The 22908-nt window shown below is 48.1% G+C and overlaps 2 protein-coding genes across 2 annotated transcripts; one reads left to right on the top strand and one right to left on the bottom strand.

Moving 5' to 3' along the window:
* Positions 1–818: 818 nt before the first annotated feature.
* Positions 819–1553, top strand: LOC119436529 (sex-determining region Y protein). Its single transcript, XM_037703400.1, has one exon. It carries the CDS (start codon positions 819–821, stop codon positions 1551–1553), a length of 735 nt encoding a protein of 244 aa, XP_037559328.1.
* Positions 1554–17725: 16172 nt separating this feature from the next.
* On the bottom strand, positions 17726–21523 carry LOC119436537 (sex-determining region Y protein). Its single transcript, XM_037703411.2, has 2 exons — positions 21518–21523; positions 17726–18586 (listed from the first exon to the last, which is right to left on the bottom strand). The coding sequence occupies exons 1-2, from the start codon at positions 21521–21523 to the stop codon at positions 17984–17986; spliced, it is 609 nt and encodes a 202-aa protein (XP_037559339.2). The 3' UTR covers positions 17726–17983.
* Positions 21524–22908: the final 1385 nt, after the last annotated feature.

Raw genomic sequence — 22908 nt, forward strand, 5'->3', positions numbered from 1 at the left:
TTTCTACTCAACGAAAACGATGTTTGTAAATTCCTCTCCGTAATCTATAGGGCTGCATTCATGCAGTGCTGTTCTCCTCTCACTCTGACCATTGGTATTAGGATACAGCCACAGGAACGCTTGCCAAGTCATAATTACCTCGGCGACACAAAAAGACTACCTTTATAATATTTCCCATTACCATGATTTATTTATTTATCCATCAATTCTCAAATTAGAAAATTCGAATAGCAAAAAGACAAATTGACAGTAATAATATTAATAATAATATGTTTTAGACATTTAACTTATTCCTTACGTTGACTTTTTACTTTAGGTATTTTGAATATTAAGTTCATGCTACTCTACGTGTTTATGCAAGGCTGACTACATTTTACACACTATTTTATTTCATATATATTTGTTTCTTTCTCATCTCCGATTATTTATTTATTTCCCCCTTTTTTATCATATTACCACCCGGTTCGTGGCCTGTCCCCCACAGTGAGTTGGTGTCATTTAATAAGGCATCATCATTATTATTAGCATCATAATCATCATCATCAGGGTGGATACCTGGACAACCTGGGCTTTGCACACGGCGCTTCCGGCGAAGATCAGCCCTCCTCGTCGGTCGCTGGCTCCGCTGCAGCAGAGAACGGCCAGCACGCGCCTGCGAAGCATTCAGCACCTGCTGTTAGAAACAGCGCATCTGCAGCAGAAGCGGTGACGGCGGTGGTGTGTGATCTGGCCTCCGATCACATCTTGGCGGATCCATCGTTGAGGTGCAGCATAGCTACTAGCAGCGGTCGCGCGTTCCACGGCTTCCAAACTCCTCCATGTTGTTTGCACAAGAGAAGAGGCGATGGATGGTCGCCGAGAATGCGAATGAAAACAACCAGCGAGTGAGCAGCCGCCTGGGCAAGCTGTGGCGTACTCTCGGCGCCACCGACACGGAGCCCTACAAGCGCAAGGCGGCCGAAGCTGCCGTCGTCCACCGAAGGAAGTACCTCGACTACATGTACAATGCGCGTAAGGCCCGGCGGCGCAAAGAGCAGGAGCGCAGCACCAAGAAACTTGCAGGCAAGCTCAATAATGACAGTTCCGGGAACCAGGAGCAGCAGTCGAGCCCCTCCACTGCCGCGACCCATGGTCGAGGCACCCCGGAGTGCCAGCAGCAGCAACAGGATCTGCCGCCGTTGCGGCCGCCGCAGAGGAAGAAACGCTGTGCTTCCTGGAGTGGCGCTTCGGGAACCAGTCAAAAAACACCGCTCTCTATAGGCAGGCCACCTCTGTCCCGGCCCCAGCGTCGGATCACTCGGCTTCGCGGCCCTCCAACGTGTACCAGTTCCACGGTCCTCTGCCACCGTCACTGCGTCGGGCGAACAGAGGCAGCGTGGCGCAATCTGAAACAGCTCACGCATTCAGACAGCCCAATGGATGCAAATAACCAGCTATCGCCCGCGCTCCTGGACGAAGGTGAATACAACGACTCGTCTGTGGAGAGCTCGTCGTTCGATCACGCAGGAAGATTCCTGGACAACCTTGGTTCTGCCGATGACGCTGCCGGCTAAAGTCAGCAGTCTGGCTCCACCGCAGCATAGAACCGCCAGCACGCGCCTGCGAAGCTTTCAGCGCTTGCTGCTACAGACAGTGTACCAGCAGCAGAAAACTTTTTCCTCACCCACATTGTCGCGGTTTTCAGCGCGAGAGTTCTAGCTCACACTAATAGTTTTATAATCTGTATTGATCATCGCAAAGAATGCGTAGAGAATTCGACTGCCGTGTGTTCTTCGTTTATGAGGAAGCAGTTACGCACTCGGAGGTGTCACGTGTTAGGGGCACCAATTAAGCTGAGATGTCTTTGTCAGAGACCCCTCGCTAGCATAAATGCGGAAAGGAGCGAATGCATCCGCGTTTTGAGGAAATGAAGTGGGAAGCTAGGATCTCGCAAGCTCTCTTCTGCCCCAGGGTTAAACTAGTTGACTTGATCACAGCTTTCGAGCCTATCTGAGAGCTGATGAAACAAGACAATCCCTGGCTCAGTGGACCTGGTATACCCACTGGCTTTTGACGTGAAACATCTTTAAGATCAGGCAGGAGGGGTCGCTTGCTTAAACCACGTGTAACGAAAACGTGTTATAGCATTACCGCTTATATCTTTGAAACCGCACTACCCACGCGCCCTAATTTGGTGTCGTTGTGTAGACGAAATAAGCCGTTATGAGTTCATCGATACCTCGCATGCGCGGATGGCGTCGTCGTCACGCCACGCATGACGCAATCGGCGCTGAATTTAGCCTCGCGCGCGGCGTTCCGAGAGGCTTATAAGCTTGTATGTATGACATTGTATGTGTCCATTTGAGCAGGAATGACCGCGTTTGAGAAAGTTTACTATGTCATTGTAGGCATTATTTATCAAGCTCGAACCGGTGCTAATCAAGATTTATTAGGCCGACAAGTGTGCAATTTTTTGCAGAAATTTCACGCTTGCTCGGCTATGGCCCCCTGCGTTCCACATGGGCCCAGAAATGGCATGAAGAGATTCGGGCACTAAGACACAGGTTTAGCCAACCCTTTTGACCAGGGCGGAGCATGTACATCGTCATAGGGAAGGCAAGCCTAGGAGACTGAGGCAAGCGCAGGAGTGCCACACATCTTCGCGTGCGGCGGGCTCGAATGGCCAAGGGCAGCTTCGGGCACCACCAATAGCGAGGTCATTTCTTTACCCTATATATATATATATATATATATATATATATATATATATATATATATAGTGCGCAAATACCCTCTGCAAAACAAACGGGCCCACTACAAACAGGGAGTGAGCACAACTGCAAAATTACAGCCTAAGACTGCCACCAACTATAACATACGTTAGACATCTAAGTTTTCTAATGCCTAATTAAATGTAACTTATGTATTTGGTTATGTCATTTCTGTTCCCTAACTAGTACCCATGTGTACCGTCTGCAGCACGCACACAAAGTTTCACGTACCCCACTGTAGCTGCGTCCATCATACAGCCTACCCGAATCTTTTTATTACCTTATAATGATCTAGATACAATGGCCTTCGAATGGGCAAAACTTGCCCATATCCTAATCATCTCATGTGGTGACAAATCTCATGTGGTGACAGAGGCAACAGCACCGTCCTATTATAAGCACATGAGACGTTATTCGTCCGATGTGGGATAGAAAACATGATAAGGCTGACTAATATTGGGTTGCCAACTGTCTCGAATTAAGCGTTACAGTCCCGACTTTTGCATAAATGTCCCGAGTCCGGGCTTGACCCTGTCTGCCGGAACGCCAAATGCCCCGCCTTTTGCATTATTTTTTGCACTAACAACCAATAATCCAGATTTCCTTTTATATTGCCTGACAGCTTGTTAGCAGACTTACTTTATGTCTTCTGTTGCACTATCATGCATCCGCCGCGGTAGCTTATAGCAGCTATGGCGTTGTTTTCCTAAGCCCGAGGTCGCCGGTCGTGGTTGCGGCGGCCGCATTTGGATGGTGGCGGAATGCAAAAACGCTCGTTTACTTGGATTTCGGTGCAAGTTAAAACACCCCAGGAAGTCAAAATTATTCCAGAATCCCCCTCTACGGTCTCGCACGTCGCTGTTTTGGCACCTAAAACACTAAAATTGAATTTTTACATTGTCATAAGCATAAAGACATCTTTTTTGTCGTGGTTCTAGTTCTGTTGTAGGCCCTAACCGTTCACAGTTCCTCTACCTGTATTGGTAACGGTGTTAGCCTGGCAGCTGTACTGCATTTTCTTGTAAATCGCAGAGGACCAAAACGTTCGTGCAACTTGGACGTATACAGACTGGCGGCTCCTGGAAATCACAGTGTCGGTGCCAAAACGACACATTTCTTTCTCTAATATCACAGAAGTTATAACTTTAGTTCTAATATTATACTAAAAAATATTCGTTTTCTTCAATTTCTTGCTTTAAATTAAAACATTATTCTATACGATTGCCATTCCTCCTCTACCCCAACGAAGAATCATGTAACCGCTGGCTACTTGCCCATTCCCCCGTGTGGATGAGAGCAATTATTCGAGTAAAAAGTCAAGCAAAAATAAGACCTGACTGATTGAGCACAGGTCTGAAAGAGTCGCTCAAGTTTGCTGTATTTTATCACATCTATCAAAAGAATTCTTAAGAAGACAAGAGTGCAAGATGCCCTTTCTTTGTGTTAAAATATGCGCCAGAATTTGTTTAGTTTGTTTAATCTAACTTTACTTCGGTAAACCCGTGTTAATTTACTTACAAATAAAGAACTGGGGCTGCTCTTTGTAGTGACGTTTTTTTTTTAAATATTACATTTTCCCACCCCCCTTTGCGATTCTCTCGCACTAAGGCGCGCCCCCGCTATCACCGCTATCGGCCACACGTAGCGACTGAGGGTAACCAATGGATCAAATTGAGGAAATAGCCCGTGCAATACATGACCGCTTTGATACTTGATCTTTTGGCTTCAGCAAACGTCAAGGAAATGACACTTCCAGGGCCTGTATTCACAGAAAAGTCCTTGCACAGTAAATGTCCCTGAGAAAAGATTTGCACGTGCTTTGTGTGAGAAAGCCACACATAGCACGTGCAAAAGCTTTGTGTAGCCGGCCCTAGCATATTACAGCGAAGCTGCATGTGGCTAGCCGATTCGTCCGTCTGTCGCCCGTAAGCCGAATTCTATCATCATCAGCAATGGCTCGAGCGTCGTCATCTTCTTCCAAAGCTGGCTCGTTGGCGCCCCTCGGCGCAACCGCGCGAACGCGCTCGTGCCACTTCTCATCGTCGTCGTTGTCTTCTTCCTCAGCTGGCTACGTTGTGTCAGTATATTTACTTTACGCTGATGACATTGCCGATTTCGCCAAGGCTTGTGTATTCACCCACGTTTCCAGATTTTGCAGGCGTACCTAGATAAACTAGGTTGGGTAAATTACACATGGCCCAAAATATTGGTAAATGTGCGGTTCTAGTTTTCACCATCACAGACCCAGTTCATATTTCACTCATATATCACCTTGATGTTATTCTACAAGCAGGATTCGTTAGGTACCTTGGTGCAATTTATTAGGAATATCTTAATTCTAGCCCACATGTTGATGGTGTTGCTGCAAAAGGTCTGCGTGCGATCGGAATACTGCGAAAGTTGAGCAACCAAAGATCGACTATGGTAGACAGGCACTTTTAATGGTATACCGCACGTACTACATTCGTCCTGGCCTAGAATTTGGCGGCTTTTTATTTTATTGGTCTCCTGCGTAGAAGGTTCGACCACCGATTCTCTTGGAGCGAGAAGCGTTGCGCTTATGTCCTGGTTATGAGCTGCCATCGTTTGAGGCAAGCACCATACATTGTATCTGGAAGCGCGAATTACGCTTATTTCGTGCCGATTTCGTCTTTTGACCGAAGGATACTTCTTAAGGCTTTATGAATCATCTTTGAGCGGCTCGCAAATAGTTTACCTCGAAGCTTCATTTATTTATTTTTTCTTGTTCAGTGGCCTCAATTTCATACGCGTCAGGTTATTCTGTGCAAACTTGACTAGATTACGAAAGCCACTGAATGAGAAAATTCGAGATATATTCTTCCAACTAATGATTATTTTGCCTCTACTGAAATAATATGGTGCACTATAAATGGACTACTTCAAGATCATATAATGACAATTTCAACAAGCGTTGTCGTTTCAACTAACTCATCGGAGTGTGAAGAATTATCAGGAATAATTTTTTTTGTTCTGAACTTGATTGGTCTTTTTCTTTTTCGATTGCCAGATTTCATAAATACCTATACAGATATTTATTTTTTTCTATTTTTTGAATGAGTTGAGAGCAGTAGTTCTCGCCCAGCGAAAAAAGCGCTTCCAATAATACAGCTGCTCTAGTCACAGAGTCTATCTCTTTGTTCGTCGACCCTTTCCGCAGCCTATCCGGGGGGCGGAGGGGGCGGAGAATCCAGCGAAATTCAACATTTATTTCAAGTGTTTTTATGCGACGGGTAACCATATTTTCCAAGCTATTCAGTAAGTTTGCACTTTGGTTTCAGCATTATTCCTTGTGCTTTCATCACCACACGTGTGACAAGTAAGGTGGCGTGGTCAGTGCGCTTTGGCTTGGCTGCGGCAGCTACAGCTCATTAGCCACTGCATTGAGAAGTACATTGCAGCTGCAGGCTTGGCAGAACTATTAGAGCTATTAGACTGGGAATGTGCGTGTATCAATGAAGAACATCTCAGCACATTGACGCATTTCCGATGCTGAAGCAGACTGGTATTTCTTTTTCCATAGCTCGACGAGGAATTGAACGACATCTAGAGCCTCCTGTCGGTGTCGGTTCTAGCAGATTCAGCCAGGCCGGAAGAATTGGAACGCACACTTAGTGTATGAGTCTGCTATCGCGCTTAAATGTCGCCAGCAAAAGCGTAATTCTGACCAATCACGTTAGGGCAACCGAATTGTTCGCTTTCCGAACAGTCGCAAGATCGTAGATGCAGTTGACTAACGTCCGACACTGTTTGGCTTTGCCGCCTCCTTTCAATTCCTTTTGAAGGTGGCGCCACCATGAAAACCCGAAAAAGTGAACAGCCCATTAGGTACCACTTCCAGGCTGGTCCCTAGACCTACCAGGACAGGCAGTTCGGGACAACTCGGGGTCCGGACAGGCTAAAGCGGGACAAAAATTACCGTCCCAGACGTAACTCGTGGGACAGTGTGACTATGGCTGTAAACGCGGGCCCGCCCAAATCGGGACGTCTGGTCTGGTCACCTTACACAGAATGGATGTGCTACTCTGCCACAAGGGATGTGAAGACGTAAATATATTAAAGCGAACCTTTCTTTGTCTCTTCTCCCCTCGTTGCGGGTGCTAGCTGCTGAATTCTGCTGTCTTGCCGATTATACCACATGGACCAGTGAATATTTGCCACTGGGTGTCTGCACTGAGTATCTGAGGTATGTGCAAATGGGGTGGGAGCCTAAATAGACAAGTAGGGACAAGAGGAGGGAAATGAAGAAGCTGCCAACCAAAGCAGAATGTGGAGAAAGATGCAAAGGGAACAAAATTTGACCAGAGCGTGCATGGAATGAGGAGCGTTGAGCTAACACATCAGTGAAGAAGTTGGCAACAAAAAAATAGAAGTCGGCTATAGAGAAGTGAATGAGAAGTCGGCAACAGAATCAGCCAAGTGTGAATAAGGAAATTTACAGAATGGAACTAGAGTGTTCATTGAACGAGAAGCGTTGAGCAATATTAATAAAATGGACGAAGCAGAAGTGAAGGAAGACTTTTCATTAAACATCAAAGAAAGCTCCGCTTATCACATATGCGTGGGATCCGCCGATATCTTTAGATACTTGTCGTACTGTTCCGCACCCATGCACCTTTCATCAACATTCTTCCCTCGAGAAGCATCATGCACGCCTTCGTACTCTTGACGAATATAGCTAACATTCTGTGCTCGTGTCATCCACTACTGCCGCTGCCTCCACTCGAACAAGCTTCGCGTCACTGAGATTCCAACGTTGCTTTGCATCTGAGCGTTCTGACAGAGATTGCAGACTCAATGACCACGGCGTCCCTTCAAGGTTGCAGTCCTTCCGGTGGTACAGGTGGTACCGTCGCAGTCCTTCTGGTGGTACCATCGTCGACCTGCTTCGCTGCGGCTTGATTCCAAATGCGTACAGTTGAGCAAGCGGTGTCTAAAACCATATTGACTGCTTCTCCTGAGCATCGGAAGCTCTTAGATTCCTGGCTTAGTGATTTTTTTTTCAATACACACGGGCTTGAAGTAGTTCTCACCGAATTACGCTGCCGAGTTCTCTCTCTGAATCTTTCTTTACCTACACAGATTTAGTCTGTTGAACTCTTTCTATGCGTTTTCTGTAACGGAGACGATTCGATAGATCACATTTTTTGTAGTACCGCGGCTTCACTATACTCATAAAAAAAATATTTGAAATTTTCATTCGCAATTTGGCCCGGATCTGACAGCTCCCGTTATCCTCCATTTGGAGCTTCGACTCTCGGGGATACAACAACGGGGATGTTTGCGCCGCCGTCGAGGATATTATTATCGATTTCAAGTAATTAACGTGGTTCATTTATTAGTAATGGCACTAGTAGTACATTTTATTTCAGGCTGACGTCATTATTTCCTTGAATCTTTCTTATTGAATTGATCCTTTCTCGTAAATTTAAAAGTGCAATTTATATTTCCATATTCATTACCTTTCTCGAAAAAACATCTGTCTATTCCCGGAATTTCGCAAAACTCGCTACTACCTATCGTCGGCTCCAGACATTTAACACTTGAATATATGTCGAAAGAATATGGCTCCTCGGTGAAAGTGTATACAGACGGATCGGTCTCGTCATATGCGTCTGGTGCGGCTTTCGTCGTGCCTGTGCATCAAGTCATTCGACGCTTTCGTCTGTGTAACAAGACGACTACAACATGTAAGGAACTAGTGGCAATCAGAGAGGCAGTTCAATATATTTCGCGACAGCCTCCTCAAGTATGGGCGGTCTTCAATGACGCAAAATCAGCTCTGCAACTACTTAAAGTGATATTGAAAGAAAGCTCTTACAGAGTGTTGGCTCTTCAAACTGCCGAACGCAAGAGAACTTTAGCGCAAGAGAACGGCCACCACATTACATTTCAGTGGATTCTTAGTCACCGTGGTATACACGGCAACAACCTGGCCCATACCGAAGCGAAGAAAGCACTCAAAGAACCAGAGTAACTGCATGCTTGCAATTATTTTTTTCAAGAGCGGACGCCAACTGCCTTCTCTCCAGTGCCATCTGAAAATCGACAGAAAAGCACTGGGACAATCCGGATAATGGTCACAGAGGACTCCAGAGATTGGACCCTACCATGAAATTTAGCCTACCACCGAAACTTAAAGGCAGCCGTGCCAGTCTCCTGCACAGGATAAGGTTCGGGGTAGCGTTTACGCGTGGATACGTGCACCTCATGCGACGCACCGAGTCTCCAGACTGTGAGTTGTGCAAGGTGAATGAGACTAGAGGTCATGTGATTTGTGACTGTCCTAAGGACGCAAAAGAGCGTCAAAAGTTGAGCAGTCACCTTACGCGTCTCGACAGCCCAGCGTTTTCAGCGGACGTTATTTTAGGTCCTTGGCCAGACGCTCAGTTGAGTACTGGCGTTTCTGGACTTTTTAAAAAGTACGGGCCTGGACTGTAGGCTTTGAGTATACCAAATTGCTTGTCATTCTACATCCTCCTTCTTTCGACGTCGTCACCCATAATGCGCCTCTTTCTTTCCCTCTTCCCCTTCACCCAACGCGGAGTAGCTGGCTAGAGGAATATACCTCAGGCCGACCTCTCTGCATTTCGTATCATTAAATTTCTCTCTCTCCTTCTTATCCCTCCGAGTCTCGGGCAATCTCCCGTGTAGTGGGTATGAGCCACGAGCTAAGAGGAAAAGATAAGAAGACGAAGGTAACAGATCGTCTTTCGGACAGGGTGGATTCGTGCCGGCGGTTTTCTACGCAACGAAAACGATGTTTGTAAATTGCGCTCCGTAATCTAGGGCTGCATTCATGCACTGCTGTTCTACTCTCACTCTGATCATTGCTATCAGGATACAGCCACAGGAACGTTTGTCGAGTTATAATTACCTCGGCGACACAAAAAGACTACCTGCATAATATTTCCCATTACCATGATTGATTTATTTATCCATCAATTCTCAAATTACAAATTTCGAATAGCAAAAATACAAATTCACCGCAATAATATTAATAATATTATGTTTTAGACATTTAACTTATTTCTTACGTTGACTTTTTACTTTAGGTATTTTTATTATTAAGTTCATGCTACTCTACGTGTATATGCAAGGCTGACTACCTTTTTCACACTATTTTATTTCATTTATATTGGTTTCTTTCTCATCTCCGATTATTTATTTATTTTCCATTTTTTTATCATATTACCACCTGGTTCGTGGCCTATGCCCCACAGTGAGTTGGTGTCATTTAATAAGGCATCATCATCATTATTACCATCATAATCATCATCATCAGGGTGGATTCCTGGACACTCTGGGTTTTGCACACGGCGCTTCCGGCGAAGATCAGCCATCCTCGTCGGTCGCTGGCTCCGCTGGAACAGAGGACCACCAGTACGCCCCTGTGAAGCATTCAGCACCTGCTGTTACAAACAGCGCATCTGCAGCAGAAGCGGTGACGGCGGTGGTGTGTGATCTGGCCTCCGATCACGACTTGGCGGATGCATCGTTGAGCAACGAGTTGCAGCATAGCTACTAGCAGCGATCGCACGTTCCACAGCTTCCGAACTCCTCCATGATGTTTGCACAAGAGAATAGGCGATGGATGGTCGCCGAGAATGCGAATGAAAACAACCAGCGAGTGAGCAGCCGCCTGGGCAAGCTGTGGCGTACTCTCGGCGCCAGCGACAAGGAGCCCTACCAGCGCAAGGCGGCCGAAGCTGCCGCCGTCCACCGAAGGAAGTACCTCGACTACATGTACAATGCGCGTAAGGCCCGGCGGCGCAAGGAGCAGGAGCGCAGCACCAAGAAATTTGCAAGCAAGACAAAGAATGACAGTTCCGGGAACGAGGAGCAGCAGTCGAGCCCTTCCACGGCCGCGACCCATGGTCGAGGCACCCCGGAGTGCCAGCAGCAGCAACAAGATCTGCCGCTGTCGCGGCCGCCGCAGATGAAGAAACGCTGTGCAACCAGTGCTGCCTGGGGTGGTGCTTGCGGCACCGGTCATAAAACACCGCTCTCTATAAGCAGGCCACCACTGTCCCGGCCCCAGCGTCGGATCACTCGGCTGCGCGGCCCTACAGCGTGCACCAGTTCCGCGGTCCTCTGCCACCGTCACTGCGTCGGGCGAACAGAGGCAGCGTGGCGCAATTTGAAACAGCTCGCGCATTCAGCCAGCCCAATGGATGCAAATAACCAGCTATCGCCCGCACTCCTGGACGAAGATGAATACAACGACTCGTCTCTGGACAGCACGTCGTTCGATCGCGCGGGCAGATTCTTGGACACCCTGGGTTCTGCCGATGACGCTGCCGGCCAAAGTCAGCTGTCTGGCTCCACTGCAGCATAGAGCCGCCAGCACGCCCCTGCGAAGCTTTCAGCTCATGCTGCTACAGACAGTGTACCAGCAGCAGAAAACTTGTTCCTCACCCACATTGTCGCGGTTTTTAGCGCGAGAGTTCTAGCTCGCACTTATAGTTTTATAATCTCTATTGATCATCACAAAGAATGCATAGGGAATTCGACTGCTGTGTGTTCTTCGTTTATGAGGAAACAGTTACGACCTCTTAGGTGTCACGTGCCAATTAAGCTGAGATGTCTTTCTCAGAGGCCCCTCGCTAGCATAAATGCCGAAAGGAGCGAATGCGTTCCGCGTTTTGAGGAAATGAAGTGGGAAGCTAGGATCTCGCAAGCTCTCTTCTGCCCCAGGGTTAAACTAGTTTATTTGATCACAGCTTGCGAGCCTATCTGAGAGTTGATGAAACAAGACAATCCCTGGCTCAGTGGACGTCGTATACCCACTGGCTTTTGACGTGAAACATCTTTAAGATCAGGCAGGAGGGGTCGCTTGCTTAAACCACGTGCAACGAAAACGTGTTATAGCATTACCGCTTATATCTTTGAAACCGCACTACCCACGCGCCCTAATTTGGTGTCGTTGTGTAGACGAAATAAGCCGTTATCAGATCATCGATACCTCGCATGCGCGGATGGCGTCGTCGTCACGCCACGCATGACGCAATCTGCGCTGAATTTAGCCTCGCGGGCGGCGTTCCGAGAGGCTTATAAGCTTGTATGTATGACATTGTATGTGTTCATTTGAGCATAATGACAACGTTTGAGAAAGTTTACTATATCATAGTAGGTATAATTTATCAAGCTCGAACCGGCGCTCATCAAGATTTATTAGGCCGACAAGTGTGCAATTTTTTGCAGAAATTTCACGCTTGCTCGGCTATGGCCCCCTGCGTTCGACACGGGCCCAGAAATGGCGTGAAGAGATTCGGGCAGTAAGACACAGGGTTACCCAACCCTTTTGACCAGGGTGGAGCATGTACATCTTCATAGGGAGGGCAAGCCTAGGAGGCTGAGGAAAACGCAGGAGTGCCACCCATCTTCGAGTGCGGCGGGCTCGAACGGCGAAGGACAGCGTCGGGCGCCACCAGTAGGGGGGGTCATTTCTTTACTATATATAGTTCGCAAACACCCTCTGCAAAACAAACGAGCCCACTACGAACAGGGAGTGAGCACAAGTGCAAAATTCGACCGTAAGACTGCCACCAACTGTAACATAAGTTAGACATCTAAGTTTTCTAATGCCTAATTAAATGTAACTTATGTATTTGGTTACGTCATTTCTGTTCCCTAACTAGTACCCATGTACACCGTCTGCAGCACGCACACAAAGTTGCACGTACCACACTCTAGCTGCGTCCTGCGTCCACTCTAGCTGCGCCCGAATCTTTTTATTACCTTATAATGATCTAGGTATAATGGCTTTCGAATGGGCAAAACTTGCCCATATCCTAATCATCTCATGTGGTGACAAAGACGTTCGCCCCTTCAAAGTCGTGTCACAGAGGCAACAGCACCGTCCTCTTATAAGCACATGAGACGTTATTCGTCCGATGTGGGAAAGAAAACATGATAAAGCTGACTAATATCGGTTTGCGAACCGTCTCGAATTTAGCGTTACAGTCCCGACTTTTGCGTAAATGTCCCGAGTAGGGACTTGGCCCTGTTTGTCGCAACGCCAAATGTCCCGACTTTTGCATTATTTTTATTGCGATAGCAATTATATGGACACTTCAACCGGATTTCTGCCGTCGCCGTCGGCGTGAGGTTCCCTATAGATAAAATCTTCGCCGCGCGCCGTATGCCCGAGCGGAAGCGTGCGGGGACGCGCGCTATCACGGAGAGCGAACGCACTGAAACACCCACGCGCAAGCAAGGAAGCGGGAAGCCAGCGCCGGAGGGAGCGCGGGAGGGGGGGCGCACTTCTACTCTGCCAACAACCGTGCTCGTCGCTCGCTCGCCCGCACAGTCTCTTATCTCCACACGGCTCTGACCTTTATGCTCCGTGCATTCGCCGCTCAGTTTCCGTTGAAGCGATAGACCGCACGTACCTTCACCCGCTGCGCGGCGTATGCGCTCGCTGCCAGCGTTTTGACAGTCGTTGTCTGCAGTCATTCAGTGTGATCGATTCATGTTTGTTTGTGCGCGCTCACACCACGCTTGTTCAAACAGTTAGTAATAGTCGGGCCACATTTTCCAACGCACGCTACACATCCAATGCTGCCCGGGTCGGCAGTGCAGCGCTACAGGTGTGTCAGCGCTGCCTACAAGCGCTGCCCACGGGAAGCGCTTCTCATCAACACCACCGTTTCACACGCGCCTTCTCGTGGTCATCGAGTCTCTCTTCATGTCGGTCTACTTACGCCGCAGCACGCCTGCTTACTTAATCAGCTCATGTTTACTACAACTCATATTGCTACCAAGCCGCTCACCTTACTTCGTATGACATTGCTGTGTTGCTATCGCATTCATTGCTTCGCCCTTAGGGCGAAACTGTGACATTTTTTTGTACTAACAACCAATAATCCAGATTTCCTTTTATATTGCCTGACAGCTTGTTAGCAGACTTACTTTATGTCTTCTGTCGCACTATCATGCACCCGCCGCGGTAACTTATAGCAGCTATGGCGTTGTTTTGCTAAGCACGAGGTCGTCAGTCCTGGTCGCGGCGGCCGGATTTAGATGGTGGCGGAATGCGAAAACGCTAGTTTACTTGGATTTCGGTGCAAGTTAAAGAACCCCAGGAAGTCAAAATTATTCCAGAGACTCCCACTACGGCGTGCCACATCGGTGGCTGTGGCCTCTAAAACACTTAAATTTAATTTTGACATTGTCATAAGCATAAAGACATCATCTTTTGTGGGGTCTCACACGTGCTCTCGGGACAAAGGAACGACAACACAGTAGTGCAAATAGTCAAAAGGGCATTTATTGCACCTTTCATACACTAATGCATGCTAGCCGAGTTACAATGCATAGAAAATTCACATGGGCGCGCGACAAATCAAGGAAGTCCGACTCACCGCGGCCGGATAGCGAGCGAATATGTTCGCCCCATGCTATGACACCATCGCCTGGTCGTTCACGTGTACGGTCACGCGAACGGTGGCGCGTTCGAACGATCCGTGTTCGTCCATACCGCTCCGAGCCACGCGAGACGTCTCGCGAAGCGTGCATCGGCGCACGCGCGGGACTTCCGCGTCGCTCACCCATCCCAACCCAAAGAGGAAGAGGCTTCGACCTTTTTCTCCCAAGTCACCCCGCCGTTCGGTGGCGTTAGCATCGCGACACTTGCTCCATCTCTCGCAATGCGCCGCAACCACTACGACCACCGCTGGCGCTAGACGCGAGCTATGCGGGGAAAACAACATCAATGGACGCGCGAGAGTCACGCATTCCCACACTTTCAAATGCGAAGCATTTCTTGCCGGCGGCTCTGTCCATCCCTCCCGCGTCCCATAACCTCCACAGCGCATGCGCGTCCTCTCCCCCTCTCTCCTCTCCCACGCTCCTCCCATTTCTCTCCTCTAGGAATCCTATAGGGAGCGGGGCCCGTGTGCCACACCCCCACAGTGCATGCGCGTCCCCTCCCCCTCTCTCTATTCTCCTATGCTCCCCCCTTTCTGTCCTCTAGGAATCCGGAGCGGCGCGTACGACAAGTGTGCGACAGCTGCATACTCCGCTTTGGGTGCCACCGTAGTTCCGCGGTATGAAAATGACGGAGCGCACGCGCCTCATTCTCTCTCCTGTGCTGCGCCGCGATGAGCGCTCGGGCCGCTGCCGCGAAACCATTTCCCGCTCAAGCTAACCATCGTCCCGCTGCTTCGCATCCACACATGGTTCCCTTTAGCGGGATATGGAGTAATTTTTTGTCGTGGTTCTAGTTCTGTTCTCCCTCTACCTGTATTGGTAGCGGTGTTAGCCTGGCACCTATACTGCATTTTTCTTCTTTAAATCGCCGACACAGTAGGACCAAAACGTTTGTGCAACTTGGACGTATACAGACTAGCGGCTCCTGGAACTCACAGTGTCGGTGCCAAAACGACAAATTTCTTTCTCTAATATCACTGAAGTTATAACTATAGTTTTAATATTATACCAAATATTTATTCTTTTTTTTCAATTTCTTACTTTAAATTAAAACATTATTCTACGACTGCATTCCTCCGCTACCCCAACAAAGAACCATGTAACCGCTGGCTTCTTGCCCATTCCCCCGTGTGAATGAGAGCAATTATTCGAGTAAAAAGTCAAGCAAAAATAAGGTGGTGTTCTTCACTGTAGGAGAATGGCTGCTGTCGTGCTAAATGAGTTCAGATCCGAAAGAGACGCTCAAGTTTGCTGTATTTTATCACATCTATCGCAAGAATTGTTAAGAAGACAGGAGTGCAAGATGCCCTTTCTTTGTGTTAAAATATGCGCCCGAATTTGTTTAATTTGTTTAATCTAACTTTACTTCGGTAACCCCGTGTTAATTTACTTACAAATACAGAACTGGAGCTGCTCTTTGTAGTGACTTTTTTTTAATATTACATTTTCCCACCCCCCTTTGCGATTCTCTCGCACTAAGGCGCGCCCCCGCTATCACCGGTATCGGCCACACGTAGCGACTGATGGTAACCAATGGATCAAATTGAGGAAATAGCCCGTGCAATACATGACCGCTGTGATCGTCGATCTTTTGGCTTCAGCAGACGTCAAGGAAATGACACTTCCAGGGCCTGTATTCACAGAAAAGTCCTTACACAGTAAATGTCCGTGAGAAAAGATGCAAGCCACACAAAGCACGTGCAAAAGCTTTGTGTAGTCGGCCCTAGCATATTACAGCGAAGCTGTATGTGGCTAGCCGATTCGCCCGTCTGTCGCCCGTAAGCCGAATACTATCATCATCAGCAATGGCTCGAGCGTCGTCGTCTTCTTCCACAGCTGGCTCGTTGGCGCCCCTCGGCGCAACCGCGCGAACGCGCTCGTGCCACTTCTCATCGTCGTCGTTGTCTTCTTCCTCAGCCGCTCATCATTCCAGCGTAGAATTTCACTTCCCTTTTGTCGTCCTAATGGGGAGACCGCGTTTACAGGAGTATGAGTCATTGCTTAAGGGGGTATGAGCCATTCATTGTCTTACGTGACGGACAGATTTCGACGGAAGGTCGCAAGCAAACACCCAAGCCACAGCAACGGAACCCAAAGCGGGCTACCTCTTCGCCGGCTCCATTCATGGACGACGACAGGTTCACTTTGAAAATGATTGATACATGCATGACGTGTTCAAAATTTGCGGTACCGCCCCGCTGTCTCTGACGGCCGCTGACGCAACCGCAATTCTGACCAATCACGTAAGAGCAAGCGAACCGGTTCGCTTTCGGAACCGTTATAAAATTCCGCCCCTGGTTATCAAGCATCGTTCGGGCATGAACGTGTGTGTGCACCGAGGCGACGACGATGGATACGATTACATTTACTTTCTAAAGGCTCGTCTTAGTCTGGATTATATTTGTACTGCTTCCCGCAAAGATATTTCTGCTGCACTAGTAAACACATTGTTGCCCGTTCCCCTTTATCGTGCACCTTACTCCACGGGTCAAAGCATTTTTTCTTTAAGGACCCCTCACCAGGCCCCAAATCAAAATTTTGTTTATACGCTGGAAGTTGTTGCGCGATCTCTAGGGAGCATTCTACCGCAAGAATTTTTCAAATTGGTTCACTGATAGCAGAGATCCCACGAACCCTTGATTTCAGGAGGCGTATATAGGAAGGCACAGCCGAGCAAGCGTGGAATTTCTGCAACAAATTGCACACTTGTCAGCCTTATAACTCCTGATGAGCGCCGGTTTGAGCTTGATAAATTATACCTACTATGGCATGGTAAACATTCTCAAACGCGGTCATTCCTGCTCAGATGGGCAAACGTACTGCCGAGCTAAACCTCTCAGAACGCCGCGCGCGAGGCTAAATTTACGTGTAGCTCCGATTGCGTCATGCCTGGAGTGACAACGACGCCATCTGCACACGCGCGGTAAGTATTATCAAATAATGGCTTCTTTTGTCTACACAAAGATACCAAATTTAGGTGCGTGGGAGTGTGGTTTCAAAGATATAAGCAATAATGCTAAAACACGTTTTCGTTACATGTAGTTTTAGCAAGCGACTCCTCCGGACAGATCTTAAAGATGTTTCACGTCAAAAGCCACTGTATACCACGTCCACTACTGAGCCAGGGATTGGCTAGTTTCATCAGCTCTCATATAGGCTCATAAGCTGTCATAATTTCATCACAGCTAGTTTAATCCTGGAGCAGAATAGCGGTTGAGAGATCTTAGCATCCCATTTCATTTTCGCAAAACGCGGAAAGCATTCACTCCTTTCCACATTTATGTTGGCGAGGGGTCTCTAGGAAAGACATCGCAGCGTAATTGGTGCACGTAACACGTGACACCTAAGAGGTCGTAACTGCTTCCTCATAAACAAAGAACACACAGCAGTCACATTCTATTTGCATTCTTTGCGATAATCAATAGAGCTTACAAACATTTAGTGCGAGCTAGCACTCTCGCGCTAAATGCCGTGACTATGTGGGTGAGGAAAAAGTTTTCTGCTCATGATGCGCTGTCTGCAGCCGCAGGCGCTGAATGCTTCGCAGGCGCGTGCTGGCGATTCTATGCAGCAGTGGAGCCAGATAGCTGACCTTCGCCGAGAGCGTCATCGGCAGAACCAAGGTTGTCCAGGAATCTTCCTGCGTGATCGAACGACGAGCTCTCCACAGACGAGTCGTTGTATTCATCTTCGTCCAGGAGTGCGGGCGATAGCTGGTTATTTTCATCCATGGGGCGTGTGGCGTTTGGACTGGCTGAATGCGCGAGCTGCTTCAAATTGCCTCACGCTGCCTCTGTTCGCCCGACGCAGCGACGATGGCAGAGGACCATGGAACCGGTGCACGTTGTAGGGCCACGCAGCCGAGTGATCCGATGCTGGGTCCGGGACAGTGGTCGCCTGCCTATAGCGACCGGTGTTTTCTGACCGGTGCCCGAAGCGCCACCCCAGGCAGCACTGGTTGCACAGCGTTTCTTCCTCTGCGGCGGCCGCGACGGCGGCAGATCCTGTTGCTGCTGCTGGCACTCCGGGGTGCCTCGACCATGTGTCGCGACCGTGGAAGGGCTCGACTGCTGCTTCTGGTTCCCGGAACTGTCATTCTTGAGCTTGCTTGCAATTTTCTTGGTGCTGCGCTCCTGCTCCTTGCGCCGCCGGGCCTTACGCGCATTGTACATGTAGTCGAGGTACTTCCTACGGTGGACGGCGGCAGCTTCGACCGCCTTGCGCTGGTAGGGCTCCTTGTCGGCGGCGCCGAGAGTACGCCACAGCTTGCCCAGGCGGCTGCTCACTCGCTGGTTGTTTTCATTCGCATTCTCGGCGGCCACCCATCGCCTCTTCTCTTGTGCAAACAACATGGAGGAGTTCGGAAGCCGTGGAACGCGCGACCGCTGCTAGTAGCTATGCTGCACCTCAACGATGGATCCGCCAAGATGTGATCGGAGGCCAGATCACACACCACTGCCGTCACCGCTTCTGCTGCAGATGCGCTGTTTGTAACAGCAGGTGCTGAATGCTTCACAGGCGCGTGCTGGCGCGGTCCTCTGCTGCAGCGGAGCCAGCGACCGACGAGGATGGCTGTTCTTCACCGGAAGCGTCGTGTGCAAAGGCCAGGTTGTACAGGAATCCACCCTGATAATGATGATTATGATGATAATAATAATGATGATGCCTCAAGAAATGACACCAACTCACTGTGGGGCATAGGCCACGAACCGGGTGGTAATATGATAAAAAAGGGGGGAAATAAATAAATAATCGGAGATGAGAAAGAAACCGGTAATAAACGAAATGAAATAGAGTGTAATAAGGTAGTCAGCCTTGCATAAACAGGTAGAGTAGCATGAACTTATAGTGTGAAATATATCTGATGTAAAGGGTCGAGGCAAAGAATAAGTTAAAGTTCGAAAAATAACATTATTGATATTATTACTGTGAACTGGTCTTTTTGGCTATTCGAATTTTCTAAATTGAAAATTTATCGAGGAGGAGCAGGAATAATTTTATTGTAAGTCCTGCGAGTTGGTGGGACGGGCTAAAAGTCCCCCCTAGGTGACGGCCAGGAGTTCTTGAGTCCTGGCGGCATCCTCGGCCCACTGGACAGCCCAGAGTTGATCCTTGGCGGCGGGGCTGAGCAACGCGGTCTCCCAGCGCGCGCGGAGGTTTTCGCTATGAAGCTGCGTCCCTGCTATACTATTAATTATCCCTCGACATTCCCATAACATATGTTCCAAAGTGGCTCTGGATTCACTTTTTTTTTTTTTGCATTTGTCTGTTTGGCATATATCCGATTATATAATGTGCGAGAGCGCAGGATTCGGATACGTTCCAGTTTGTAACTGCCGCCATTCGACAGACTGTGTTTTGTTCAATTTTGGGTGAGATGGCGGGAATATGCCCCTCTGTAATCTGTGGTGTTTTGTGATGTCGTTATATCTTGTAATTCTGTCTTCCCATTCCCACTCATCTGCCTGGCCGTCGTGTCCGGAGGATGCCAGGGCGTTTCCCACGACCGCGGCTCGTGTCCGTAAGCCCTCGAGCCGCGTCGTGTGCCGCCCTGTTATTGCTGTCCTCCGGTCAGGCGAGGCTGTGAGCGGGTGTCCATGTTATGTACATCTTTCTTTTGGGAGCTTGGCTTCCTGCAAGTAGGATTCGTAGTGCGTCCGGGGAGATTCGGCCGTTGGCAAAGTTCCTTATTGCCGTCTGGGAATCGCTGACTGTCACGGCTGCTTTAGTTTGGGCTACTGCGAGAGCGATCTCATCCGCTGACTCGTTGTTTGTGGTGCGCGTCGTGATGCACGTTTTACAGTGTTTCTCGTAATCGATTACGGCTGCCGTAAACCCACGTCTGCGCTTGTATCTTGCCGCATCCACGAAAACTGTGTCCTTATCAATGCCAAATTTCTTATGTATTTCTTTCGCCCTGCTCTCTCTTCTGTCTTTGTTGTGTTCTGGGTGCATGTTTTTCGGTAAGGGAGTATTATCATTGTTTCCCTCATCTCCTTTGGGATGTCCGTCTTGATCCCGTGCTGTGTGTGGTATCCTATGCCTAGTCTTTTTAGGCTGTGTCTGCCTGCTTTAGTCTTAGAGAAGCGTTCGCATTGCGCTGTTTGTCGCGCTTCTATGAGCTCGTCGATCGGATTGTGTAGACCTAACTTTAACAGTCTGTCCGTGCTGGTACTGATCGGTAATGCTATGACTTGTTTGTATATTTTTCTAATGAGGCATTCTAATTTGATCTTTTCCGCGGCGTACCATTTTGGATAGGGCGCTACGTATACACTATTCTGCTTATAACGAAGGCCCGTATTAGCCTAATTGTGTTCTCCTTTCTCATCCCGCTGTGTTTGTTGGCTATCCTTTTAATTAGTCTTATAGTTTGCGATACCGTTCCCTCCAATCTTCTGAGGGTTTCTCCGTTATTGCCCTTGGCCTCAACGAGCATCCCCAGTACCCTGATTTTGTCGACCTTGGGTATAGCCTTTCCATCGGCCGTTCTTAATTGTATTCCCTCGTTATAATCACAATCTCCTCTATAGCTGCGTGGCTTGCGACCTCTGCGCGTCGATTTGTACAATAACAGTTCATTTTTCTCTGCCGAGGAAGCTAACCCTGTCCCTTCTAGGTATCGTTCGATTGTTTCGATCGCTGTTTGAAGCGTCTGTTCGATTTGTCTGTCGTTTCCTTTCCTCACCCATAAGGTGATGTCATCCGCGTATAAGGTATGATTTAGTCCCTCGATTTCCTTGCAACTTAGCCGGTAGCCCGATTAGTGCTACATTGAATAGCATCGATGATATTACCGAACCTTGTGGCGTACCTGCGCTACCTATCGCGATCGCGTCCGAGACTAGGTCTCCTATCGAGATCTTTGCCTTCCTACCTGTTAGGAAGTTGCGAACGTAGTCGTACGTTCTTTTTCTTAGGCCAAGTTCCCCTATTCTACCGAGTACCGTTGCGTGTGTGACATTATCGAATGCCTTTTTTAGGTCCAACTCAAAAATTGCATTTGTCGATCTACCAGGATCTTCAATGATTTAATGTTTGAGTTGCAGCATGGCGTCCTGCGTAGAAAGATTTCTCCTGAAACCCAGCATCGTGGGTGGGAGCACGTCTCTGTCTTCGAGGTAACTAGTTATCCTCGTTAGAATCACGTGCCCCATTAGTTTCCCCACGCAGGAGGTGAGATATATGGGTCTTAAGTTTTCCATCTGCAATCGTTTTCCTGGTTTGGGTATTAACACGATGTGTGCCGTCTTCCATTGCCTCGGAATTTGTCCGGCTTCCAAGCATTCGTTAATGTATTCTGTTAGCTTGGTTACCGACATGTCTAAATTTCTTAGCGTTTTCTTTGTTATCCCGTCTAGTCAAGGTGCCGACTTAGTTTGAGTATGTGTAGGGCTGCCCTGACTTCTACCTCACCGATTTCTTGGTCGAATTCGTCGTTTGCCTTTCCGGTGTAGTCTGGGTGTGTGAAAGGCGTCGCCTGTGAGATGTATCTTTTCTCGATTTCCTTGAGGAAGTCCTGTTCCGATCCCACGTATGCTTGTATTAGTTTATTTATATTTTGTTTGTGTGCACACTTGGTTTCATCCGGGTCTAGTAAGTATCCGAGAATATTCCATGTTTTTGCCATTCCTAGCTGATTGTCCATGACATTGCATTTTTCTTCCCACTGTTGTCTGCTTAATTGTTGGGCATTTGCGCCAATTCTTTCTCTGGCGTTTTTATTTTATTTTGAGAAGCAGACTTCGCCTCTGCACGCGCCTCGGAAACCGCGTCTGTCCATCTCACCTGTAAGGGTCTCGCGGTGCCGCTGACGTTGCTCTTATCGAAGTAGAAACAAATTAATCATGGAAAATGGGAAATATTAATAAGATAATCTTTTTGTGTCGCAGAGGTAATTATAAATGACTCAGCAAACGTTCCTGTGACTGTATCCTAATACCAATGGTCCAAGTGAGAGTAGAACAGCACAGCATGAATGCAGCCCTATACATTACGGAGCGGAATTTACAAACATCGTTTTCGTTGAGTAGAAAACCGCCGGCACGAATCCAGCCTGGTCGAAAGACGAGCTGTTCTTTCTTCTTATCATTTCGCTCTTAGCTAGTGACTCATACCCACTACACGGGGGATTGCCCGAGACTCTGGCGGATAAAGCTAATTAATATAGAAATGAAACTCCACTTGTAGATTTACGAGAAAGAATAAATTCAATGTGAACGATTCAAAGAAATGAATCACGTGAGCCTGAATTAAAATGTGCTGTACTAATAAATGAACCCCATTTACTGGGCAACCACTTGAAATCGATAATAATGTCCTCGACGGCGGCGCAAACATCCCTGTTGCTGTATATCCGAGAGTCGAAGCTCCAAATGAAAAAGTAACGGGAACTGTCAAATTTAGGCCAATTTGCGAATGACAAAAAGAAGTGATCTATCGAATCGTCCCCCTTACAGAAAACGCATAGAGAGAGTTCACCAGACCAAATCTGTGTAGGTAAAGATTCAGACAGAGAACTCGGCAGCGTAATTTGGAGAGAACTACTTCAAGCCCGTGCGTACTGAAAAAGTCACTAAGCCAGGAATATAAGAGCTGCCGATGCTCAGGAGAAGCAGTCAATATGGTTTTAGACACCGCTTGCTCAACTGTACGCATTTGGAATCAAACCGCAGCGAAGTAGGTAGCCGATGGTAGCAGCAGAAGG

Source organism: Dermacentor silvarum, chromosome 1, assembly GCF_013339745.2.
Source record: "Dermacentor silvarum isolate Dsil-2018 chromosome 1, BIME_Dsil_1.4, whole genome shotgun sequence".
In the NCBI taxonomy this organism is placed as follows: domain Eukaryota; kingdom Metazoa; phylum Arthropoda; class Arachnida; order Ixodida; family Ixodidae; genus Dermacentor; species Dermacentor silvarum.

Bases quoted from the DNA above. Each gene is read 5' to 3' on its own strand.
- LOC119436529 (XM_037703400.1), top strand. From the start codon at position 819: ATGTTGTTTGCACAAGAGAAGAGGCGATGGATGGTCGCCGAGAATGCG.